The sequence below is a fragment of the Prinia subflava genome, chromosome 10 (genome assembly GCF_021018805.1).
Source record: "Prinia subflava isolate CZ2003 ecotype Zambia chromosome 10, Cam_Psub_1.2, whole genome shotgun sequence".
Taxonomy (NCBI): Eukaryota; Metazoa; Chordata; class Aves; order Passeriformes; family Cisticolidae; genus Prinia; species Prinia subflava.
Window position 1 is genome coordinate 4,875,166 of NC_086256.1, and position 11,229 is coordinate 4,886,394.

At 53.7% G+C, this 11,229-nt stretch overlaps 1 protein-coding gene across 1 annotated transcript; it reads left to right on the plus strand.

Moving 5' to 3' along the window:
• The first annotated feature begins 419 nt into the window (after positions 1 to 419).
• CDCP2 (CUB domain containing protein 2) lies at positions 420 to 10,588 on the plus strand. The gene is made up of 6 exons (XM_063407029.1): positions 420 to 550; positions 2,204 to 2,551; positions 2,633 to 2,977; positions 3,431 to 3,784; positions 5,645 to 5,823; positions 6,016 to 10,588. The coding sequence occupies exons 1-6, from the start codon at positions 442 to 444 to the stop codon at positions 6,328 to 6,330; spliced, it is 1,650 nt and encodes a 549-aa protein (XP_063263099.1). The 5' UTR covers positions 420 to 441; the 3' UTR covers positions 6,331 to 10,588.
• The last annotated feature ends 641 nt before the right edge of the window (positions 10,589 to 11,229 follow it).

The window sequence follows — 11,229 nt, forward strand, 5'->3', positions numbered from 1 at the left end:
GCCTTCACCACCAGCTGGCTTTGTGCACTGGGTGCCGCAGTATAAATCATGTTAATTCCTGAGATGCTTTTCCGCGGTAAGTCTGAAATTCCCATTTTGGTTCGCTGGCTTGCCTGGCGAACTAAATTATTTTCATAGCCCCTTAAGGGCATATTGTCAGCCCAGACTTATTGCCGTTATACACCATTTCTGAAACATTAATATCTCTTCTAAATATAGTGTATTGACAAGGTATCTGGTATAGTGTAAATCCTTGGGACATTTGATCCAGATCATTAAAACTGAGTGAAGGAAGGGAGGAATAGATCAAGTTACCTTGCTGCTCTTAATTCAAACAAGCGATGAATTATTCATTCCGCTATTAATTCTACAGTCCTCCTGCTTTTTATTTATTTCTCTCTTTATTTATTTTTTTCCTCCCAGACAGACAGCTCCAAAAGGATGCTCGGTGAGGGGAGATTTGCCTGCTGGAGGATGGGGTGCACAGGGCTGGGCTGTCTGGCAGCGCTGGCCGTGCTCTGCAGGGCTCTCGGGGATGCTCCCAGCAGAGGTAAGAGCCTGCTCCCAGCTCCTGGTGGGCTGGATGGGCATCCATGGTTGCTGAGGAGGGGAGGGCCATTTGCAGGTGCCACAGTGGCTCTGGGGTGCGAGTGGGTTGCAGCTCTCCTGCAGGGAGAGGGGCTGGCTCAGGCCAGGGGCAAGGAGCTGGGATCTGGAGTCACTGTTGTGGTGGCAGCAAGTGTGGGACACTGCTCCATGCTTGGGTTTCTGCTTCATGCTTGCCTTACTGAGGACTGCAGGTAGGGGTTGTCCTGTTGGGGTGTACAGGTGCTTTGGTGAAGGTTTTGTTAGTTTCTGGAGTTGCACTTGCCTATATAAATTTATATGCACGTACACATTTATATGTGAATGTATGGATGTACGTGTATGTGGCAGGTGTGCAATAAACCTCTCACCCAGATAAAAAGTCCCCAGGATGCAGGGCAGGGTTAGCAGATGACGCACTAATTCAGGGGATAGGGTGGCCCAAGCAATTCCCCATCCCAAAATGGCAGGGCCTTTCTCACAGAAGGGCTGAGCCAGAAATCAGAACCTATCCCTGGCCCTGGGCAGGTGCTCCTGAGGCCACACCACTGCCCTGTGGTGCCTGCTCATCCCCCACGTACACCCACCTGGGCTTCCCAGAGCACCCCAAGTCTCCCAGCCCTTAATCCATCCATCTTCACTGTGGTTACTCACCTCTTCCACAGGCTCCCCTCCTGGGTATTTATTTCAACAGCGTTATTCCTTTAGTACCAGCCCCATATTACTTCACTGCCTATCCCCAGTAATCCCAAGGTGATTTTAGATCTGGCCAGACACACACTCGTGGTGCTGCATCCCACACATCCCAGGACCCCCCCTTGCTGGGAGGTCACTGTGCCAGTGAGCACGATGAAAAGCAATGTGCACAGGCTGACTATTGATTTGCAATATACTTGGCCCAGATTGATGGCAGTGAGCGCCCAGCCTTGTTTGGGAACCCACACATGTCTCCTGGGGGCTGTGCAGGGTCTGCATCCCTCCCAGACATGATGTATGTTCCCCCTGTATCAGCCTCTTCACCCCAGCCCTAATCAGACCCAGGGGCAGGTGACAGCCGGCCCCCTCTCAGCCTTATTTTATAATAACCATGTCTCAGTATAAAGATTTCATTAGGAAATCGATCCCTACATGCATAACTCATTGTTCAGCATATCGAGCCCTTCACCCCTGTTTCTCCCAGCTCAAATTCTCTGATACCACCATTATATGGAGAGAGTGTGGTCAGTGGGAGGAGGCACAAAGCTGAAGGGCTGAGCAGCTGGGGCACCCGTGAGCCTGGTACCACTGAGTCTTTAAAACTCGCTCCCAACTTCCTTTTTCCCACCATAAAAAGGTGGGGATTCTGTGCTGTTGCTGGCAGGACAAGCTCAAGGGCACAGATGAGCTCTGCTGCAGCCCCCACAGGGAGCAGGGGGAAAAGGGGCTACACGAAGGGATGAAAAGTGATGGGGGCACACATCCTCCAGGGAGAGTGGGTGGACAAGCCCAGTGGAGTTCTGCAGGATGCTGGTGTTTTGGTACTGTGGTGGTGGGATGGAGCTGGTGTTGTGCATCCTGTCTCCATTCTTTTAGGCTTCCCCTGGAAAGGGGACATCACACCCACTTCTGTGTCCTCCAGGCATCAAATGTGGGGGAGTACTTTCAGCACCCTCTGGCAATTTCTCCAGCCCCAACTTCCCGGGGCTGTATCCCTACGAGACAGAGTGCACGTGGCTCATCGTGGTGGCCGAGGGCTCCTCCGTCCTGCTCTCCTTCAGCCACTTCGAGCTGGAGTACCACGACACCTGCGCCTACGACTACCTCCAGGTCTACAACGGGGCTGCCCGAGACCAGGGCAACCTCCTGGGCACCTTCTGTGGCCACAGCCCCCCGCCACCCTTCTCCTCCGCCTGGCACGTCATGGCCGTGGTGTTCCGCTCCGACCGCCACGTGGCCAAGCACGGCTTCGCCGCTGCCTACAAGAAAGGTAGCAGGGAGGCGTGGTGGTCTCTGAGCCTCCATCCGTGTGTCCTCTTCCACTGCCCTCATCATCCTTGCCTCCTTGCAGACGCCTGCGGAGGGCAGCTGACGGGGCTCTCTGGGGAGATCACCAGCCCCCGCTACCCCGAGAGTTACCCCAACGATGCCGAGTGCCGCTGGAGCATCGGGGGGGCCGGCGGGGGTGGCCCCCTCACCCTGGTGTTTGCTGACTTCCAGATGGAGGGGGGCCAAGGCTGTGGCTTCGACTATGTGGCCCTTTTTGATGGCCCCACCGTCAGTGCCCCCCGCCTGGGACGTTACTGCGGCAGCGCCCGCCCGCCCCGCACCGTCTCCTCCACCCCACACCTCCTCATCATCTTCAAGTCGGACTTCAACATCGGTGGCAGGGGCTTCAAGGCCCATTTCTATTCGGGTGCGGGGATCTCAGGGTGGTGGGGCAGTGGGAAGGATGTAGGGACAGGCACTGGGGATTGGGTGGTGATTCTCTCCCTCCCACAGCAGCAAGAGGAGATGATCGTGGGGGGGATCCCTTTGGGGAGAGCCCACGACAGGATGGTGTGAAGTGTAAATCACCACACAATGCAAATGGCATCACGGTGGCTATTCCAAGCCCTGGGCTGTCCTCTTGAGCAGGAGTCACCCTTGCTCATGCTATTCCCTGGGGATATGGGTTGCTCCTGTAAGATTTTGCCTTGGGAGTTTCCATCCCCTAAGACTGCTGATTCCATTGGCCAAACACAAGGCTGAGAGCAGTGAAGTGAAGGGCAGAGCATCCTTTAGCAGTAAAACAAGTGATTACTCATCCACAGCCAGTAGGCTTCAGGTTTGCTTTTGATTTTTCCTTTCCCTTTTTTTCCCTGAGCAGGCGAGTGCCAGGAGGTGTTCAGCACCATCAAAGGGAATTTCTCCAGCCCTCAGTACCCCAACTTCTACCCCAACAACCTCAAGTGCCAGTGGAACATCCATCTGCCCCCAGGCTACCGGGTCAAGGTCTTCTTCCTGGACATGGAGCTGGAGGGCCGGAGCAGCCTGACGGGTGCCTGTGACTACGATCACTTGTCTGCCTTTGATGGTGGCACTGAGAGTGGCTCCCTGCTGGGGCGGTGGTGTGGGCGGGACAGCCTGGCACCCGTCACCTCCCACAGCAACCGGCTGCTGCTGGTGCTCCACACCGACCGCAACACGGCCAAGAGGGGCTTCTCTGTCTCCTACGTGGGAGGTAAGGTCCCACTCGGGTGCTCCTCGCTTCCAGTGGGATGTGCTATGTAGTTCCCAGAAGGATCAGCAGTGAAGTTGCTGTCTGCAGGAGCAGAGCCCGTGGCTTCTTCGGGATGGGGTAGAGGAAGACATGGCGAGTGAGCTGCACGTTGTGTTTAGTGTTCAGGAGATGCTTTCCAGCTTCAAATTCCTGTGTGTCTGCCACTGCCATGCTCCTGTTCCACCTCGGGGTGTGAGGGAGAGAAAACCTGGGGGGTTTTAATGGGCCAGAGCAGGTGACCAGCTCAAGCATCACAACCTAGTTCCCTGCTCCCCTGGATGCTCTGGCCTTGCCAGCACATGGCTGAGCAGGCAGACATAAACCGTGTCCCCTCCTCCACTGGCAGCAGCACGGGAGGGCAGGACCCCCAGAGCACAGCATTCCCAAATCCATCTGGCCAGCCCTGCCTGGCACACCCCTGCTGCTGGCATGCCGTGTCCAGCATGTCCACAGCTGGTGGGAGGAGTAGTGTGTAACCTTCCTGCTCTATTTGCCAGCCTTTACACCTCAAATGCCAGCAAATTTATGGCATTTGTTGTATTTCAGTATAATTACATCCAAGCTGACCCATGGGTCAGGGATGATTCAGCCAGGGACAGCATTTCCAGAGGGCTGGAGCCAGAGCAGGGCTGCTGGACTGGCAGCACAAGCTCTGGGGAGGCTGGCCCTGGATGTTATCCCTCAGCTGCAAAATTGTTCTTCACTTCCAGCATACCAGAAAGGATTTGGAGGTATCTTGGAGTTAGAGATGGGATAGAGTTTTGTCCTGAGCCTCTGCAGCCTCTGTGGGGAGAGAGGTAGTGCTGAACATTTAGTAGGGCTGTGATGTGCACAGCAGATCTGTCCCTGTCCTTGTCCCACTGATTTCTCACTGGTTTACAGCTGTGTGCAGGGAGAGACTCCTGCTGTCACTGCTCCAGAGGGAGACATCTGTCTGTCACTGCACACAGACCGATGGGGTGCTGCTGAAAAGTGGGGGATGTCCCATCACAGAGAGGGCTGTGACATCTCCCCACTGCCCAAGGCTCCTGCATGCCCTGGTGCACACTGCCAGATGCATGCTAGGGGAGCACAAAGGCTCGGATGTGAAACTGAGCCTCCCTCCACAGAGCTGAGCCTGCCGGCTGTGTTTGTCCAGTGATTCCAGCATCTGCTTGTGATTAACATCCTGCATGTCACATCCAGCTGCCAGCACTGCCAGAGAGCTGCTGCTGCTCCCACCAGCACACCAGCCTCTCCCTGCACCAGCTCTGTCAGGAGCCCAGAGGCAAAGGGGCACCTCAGTCTCTACATCCACACCCACAGCTCTTCAGCCATGCAGATATTTCCCTTTCAGGCCCACCAAGAGGCATGGCTTGGGTGGGGCCTGTGTGATTTATGGCCATTGAAATGAAAGCCTTCACGCCAGGAGAGAGGATCCACTTTCTCCTTCTCTTGATCTAATGCACTTTAGTTATTTGGTAAATCTTCTAATGGTTTTATAATGCACTAAGTGAAGCAAAGTGACACTATTTTTTCGTATTGATTTTATTGCATCTTCCCAGTTTCACAAGGCCAAGATTCAGAGGGAGCTGGAATAATTCAATAATTCATATTGCCCAAGTGGTTAGTTCAAGCTGAGCAAGAATTCACTTTAAAGAGGGGGGTATTTTTCCTCCCTGCTTCTTTCCCTATGTAGATACTTTCTACATCCAGAGAGGCAAAACACGGTGCCAGGAGACAGGGCTAAAATACTGATATGGGTTGCTTTCTGCATTCTGGAGGCAGTTTGTTTCCTGAAACCTCCTTACGAGTCCTGCACCCTGTTTTCTGTCCCAATAGTTGTGCCCATGAACGTCAGCTGCACCCGGACAGACTTCCACATCCAGATCCCCATGCAGTCCCTGGCCCAGCTGGACAGGAATAGGATTTATTTGGGGACACCCTCCTGTACAGCCCAGGTGGTTGGCAGGAATTTTAAAATACACACCAGGTTTGACACCTGTGGCACTGAATCCCAGGTAAGTGATCAGCAAACCCTCCTTTAAAGCAAGCTGTGCAAATGGTTAGGTTTGTACTGGCTGCAGGGAGATACTCCCAGTCCCTCTCACATTTTCCCACTAGATACTGGCCTGATTCGTGGCCAGCCCCTCCAAACCCCTGTGAAAAGGAGCTGCACAAAGCCCTGAAGAGCCATGTCCCTTGTCTTGCAGAGACGCAACAACACGTCTGTCATCGTCAGCACCCTCTACATTGATTTTTCAGTGGGAGACCAGGAGGACATCCACCAGTACGAGGTGCAGTGTGAGCCAAAGAGGAAGGAGGCCTCAGTGACCCTCATTGCTGGTCCTGATCCATCCAGGCTCAGCCAGGCAGAAAACCTGGTGGATGCCCAGCAGTGGGAGGGGGAAGCGATGGATGCCCGTGAAATGAGGAGCCAGGACACCAGCGACATCGTCTTCATCAGCATCTGCATCCTGGCTGGGCTCCTCATGGTCATCGCAGTGGTGGGGCTGGTGCTTCTGTAGGATGCTCTTTCCAGACTCCAGGGATTGCAGTCCCAGTCCTGCCCAGGGCAGAAAGGCACCCCAAAATCCACCCTCACCCCAGGCTGAGCCCTAACACAGCTGCCCAAACAGAGACACAGCTCCCAGGCTGTGAAACTGAGCCTGAACCCAACCTCCACCTTTTCTTAGTGCCTGAAAAATCTGGGCAATAGGCAGCCGTTTCCCTTCCCAAATTGTTTTCCTCTGTCTCAATCTGTCCATTTGGCTCAGGAATGCAATTCTTGTGCTCCCTAACTCTTCCCACACCTGCTTCAATTTGTTTTCCCTGAAGTGCTGCTGCTTTCAGGAAAGTAACGTTGTTTGCCGATGGCTGCAAATCTTCCTGTCAATTATTTCTAGCTGAATTCTTGGAGGTACAAACCATCCCCAAATGGAGCTATATTCCCAACAAATGTTCTCTCTGCTCCCGGCCCATGCTTGGGGGGGACTGTGGAGCTGTGTTCCAGGGATCTCCACCTGGCACACACAGATGTAGCTCATGTAGGAGCTCCCAGGTGATGTTTCTGGGTGTCTGTGGGTGATGTGAGGAGATGCATTTGCTGTGCCCTGGAGCTCCTTGTTTGATCTTCTCATGTTGTCTCACCTTCTCGCAGGACTCACCTGGGCGCCTCAGCCGCCAGCAGCTGGAGGGGAGAACAATCCTCTTCTCCTCTGTGTTTTCCTCCTTTCCAGCATATCCAGGTGTCCATGGCTGTGAACTCTCTACCAGCATTACTCCTGAAGTTTGAAAATATGGGCAAATCCTGCAATGGCCTGGGGAGATGTTGGAGTGTGGAGGTTTTGGTAACCCTGTAAAGACAACTTGGCAGGAGGGGCTGGCTCCCCTGGGACGTCAGTGACACCAGATCTCCACTCGTGGTCCCTGCAGAGGGTGAGCTCAGCACCTGAGAGCATGAAAAGAAGAGTCCTGTGATCATCTGCCTCTCCAGAAAACTGGGGATCCTCACCAAGAGCCCTGATGGATGGCTGAATGACCTCTGCCTGCCTCTTGTGCCACCCCAGCACAAAGGACATTCCGCTGCAGCATCAAAGAGGGGGAGGCTGTCACAGAGCAGCCTGTGTCCATCCCCGTGGGTCAGAGCCAGTGTGTGTCAAAGCCACATGAAATCTTGCTGTGAAAAGAGGCCACCCCTCCTCCTCCAGCCTTTGTGAAACACACTGCAGTGCAGGGAGAGATCCTAAAGTATCCCAGGGTGGTCATTCAGGGGCACAGCAAGCCCCTCGTGCTTTGAATCCAGCATTTAGCAGGGACTGGTAGGAGAGTCCCATTGGTGAAAGGCTGCCCTGACTGATGTCCTGCTTCCCTCTGGGACTGTTCATCAGGGCATCAGAGGAAGCATCAGCAAAGGATGATGATCGAGCAGCTTTTCCTCCTGGACTGCACCAGCCCTGAGAGTGTCTGGGGAGGGGAGAAGGCGCAGAGCTGCGCATGCCCCTAACGAGGAGCCTTCGTTATCAGAGCCCGGATTGATTTGGCGTTTGTTGGTGCAACACATCGGCAAATGGGAGATTTCCGAGGGAAATATTTGCTAGCACCGTTTAGCTCCGTTAAGGGAATGTTTTGAGAGCCTGTTGTGTGCAGAGATGGTAAACAAGGCCAGCCTCCCCTGCTGCCTGCAAAGCCTCGCTACTGCTTAATTGCTGGGTGTAGAACTGTCAGCTTGAGACCATAGTTACAAGATTTGACAACTGAAAGAAACTTAAAGATATAATTAACCTTCTTGGTGGCCCAGATTTTGCTGAAACAGGTGAGCACTGCGGCTGCTCATGCCTGGCAGGGAGCCCACAGCACCCAGCAGCATCCAGCAGTTGCCTGCAGGACAGGCACTCCTCGCCTGGCTGGAGCCTCCAGAACCCTGTGATTTGCAGGGAAAATGGCTTTTCTGGGTAGCTGTCGGTGTTGCACTCAAATAAGGAGTTGGACGTGGTCATCCCAGGGAGGGTTTGCAGCTCTGACTGCAGTTCACAATCACCCAACCTGCCTGGGTGAGGTGCTTCCCTGCACACATCCCTGCGGATGCAGGATTGGGGCTGTGGGAGCAGGTCTGCTCCTGAGTCAAGGGGATCCCCAGCAGCCCCAGGCCTGCAGGGTGTTATCCAGGAGCATGGACAGTGTGATTAACACAACTTGAATGGCTCCAAAGACTCTTTACCTGCTTGTTTCTGATGGCATTCACAGCTGCAGCCGCCACCAGGAATGAGCCACTTGAGCCAGTAATTTCACTCGGCATGAAAGCCTCTGGTGCTCAGCAAACACCAGCCCTCCTCAGCCTCCCATCCTCTTCCACCATGCCTCAGCCTCTGCACTAGATTTTGGCATCCAGTCTCTCCCTGCCCTGCGGGAATTTGCCCACTGGCATCCCCTGTTAAACCAGGTATTCCCTGACACCCTGCCCTGGCTGGAGATGGAGCCCAGCAGGGGAGTGGGCTTGCCCAGGTAATTTCCTCAAACAAACCCTTCTTCTCATGTAAAAGCTGCTCAGATGAGTGGCAAACAGACATTAGGAACTCATCACCAACGCTCCTTCCCTCCACCATGCTGTGGTTCTCACACACCAGGTCTCAGTTCCCCTCCTGAGTGTTTGCCCGGTGCTTCCCGAGCAAGCGGGAGAGCAGCAGGCACGGGCAGTGCTCCCGGGGCTCATCTGATTATTTATTTAGAGCATGATGGCTGGATTGAGCCGGGCTGGATGCAGCCTCCCCATTTCCTGGCTTTGCTTATGGACGTGGAGCCGTGTCTCTCCGGAGCAGACAAAGGCTTGGCTGCTGTGTGGGAGGGAGAGCCTCTGTTATCCCTCTGCAAGCAGCTGCGTGCAAATCCAGTGAAAAACTGTTGGAAAATTGTAGATCATAGAAAACAGGACTGCAAGAGCCCCCAGGGGATCTATTGGTTTATTCCTCTCCTTCCCTGGGGAGATTGCTCCTACCAGAGAGAAGCTGTGCTAAAATATCTGAAAAATCTCAGCCATGCTCTCTGTGTTTTCTCTATTTACCAGGAAGGTTTTCCTGGTGTGTCACACTGTGAGGGTGTGCTGCTGGGGGATGTGCTTTAGTGCTGCTGCACTGGACAAGAGAATGATTGTGGAAGTGCCCCAAAATGGGCACTGCTGCTGGCACAGAGACCCTGGGCATTGGGCAGGACTGGGCATCCCACGGGGGAGCCCAGCAAGCACAGGGTCATGATCCAACCTTCTCAGGCAATTTATTCTATGATTTTTCACTCTAAGTTTTCTGTGGTGACATCCACAGTCCTCCATGGGTGGACCTTCCCCCATTGCTCTGCTCAGAGGACAATGTGTGTCTTTTCAATTTTTAATTTTTATACTCTAATCCCAGCCTTGGAATGGAGTGCTTGTGATGCCCAGGGAGCCAGTACTGGAGCTGAGCCCATGACTGAAGATGCTGGTGGTGTGCATCCTCTACATCCTGTCCTCACACATTTTTGGGTAATTTAACAGGGCCTGGCCCTTGGGCACGCACAAGGAGCAGGGGCAGGTTTGCTGCTCCTCAGGGTGGTTTTCTTGGGGGTTGGTGTGGAAGGCCAGGAGGCCACCAGCCCCTTTTGCCATCGATGGGTGGATGGGTCAGTGGGTGTGGGTTTGTGCTGAGAAGGACAGAGCTCACAGGTACCTGCTGGAGCCCCTGGCCACAGGGACACAGAGCCTGCCACGAGGGTGTCCCTGCCTTGGGGACCCAGGTACCTGCAGGAGACCCTGGCCATAGTGGCACAGATGAGGAGGCAGTAGTCAGGCAGCACAGCCATCTGGGAAAACATAATGGATCAAGCATATGGACAATTAAAAATGCAATGACAGCATTTACCAGGAGCTGTTTTCCAAGCTTATTTTAAGCCCAGTTTCCTGATCATCACAGCCCTGGGGACAGTGAGGGCCCTGCTCGTGGGGATTTTGGTGTGTAGAGGCTGAGTGCTCCATGATGGGTGGGACAGGCCACAGCTGGATTTTGAGCTTACCGTCGTGTCTTTGTGGCAGCTTTGAGGGGTGCAGATTTAATCCTGCCTTTCCCCTCTGGCTGGCTCTGCAGGTTGCAGCCCTCCTCCTCCTCTTCCCTCTGTCTGGGACAGGAGTGCAGTGTTTGCAATATGAACATTCCAGCTCAGGCAAAATACTGGCCACAGCAGAAATGACTTTGGCTTTTGTATTTTTCTTACCATTGGGGCTGGCTGTTCTAGAGGAGCAGTGTTTGTCCATTATAGGAGCACCCTTTATAGCGAGATAACTGCTTGCTAGATAATAATATATAATTAGCAAGGATCATTCCATAATCTAGTTTAATTGACAGAGAGCATGGATATTGTTCAGGGGATTGCCAGCACAAGAATTGGAGCATCATTAATTGCAGTGTAACCCTGGCACGGGGTTCCCTTTTTTTGCTTACTGTGGCATTGTCAGAGTTCCTTTGTGCCTCAGTTTCCCCTCCTGTGAGGTGCCAGTTCACCCACCTGGATGTTGCCATGCCCTGCATGGGGGAGCAAGGCTTTGCTGGTTGTGATCAACTGGGCTGGGAATTCCCTCATGTGTTTCCCTCCCTCTCCCTCTTCTTTTCTGTTTTCCTCTGTTCCTCCACTGCTCCAGCCCCCTATTCTGCTCCATGACATACCCTGGGAGGAACGTTCCTGGAGCATCCTTTGGGCTCCAGGGATTTCTGTGGCTGCTCCTTGTCTTAATGTCTCTTAATCCAGGGCCAGTTTAGCCAACCCTTCATATTACAGGGCTGCCAGGGAAGCAAATGAGATCTGAAAGTTTGGGTTCTTTGTGAAGAAACCTTTGAAGAGCCTCTTGAAAGATGAAAACCGGTGAGCTGCTGAGCTCTGTCTTTTCCAAAGGACAGGGAGGGTCT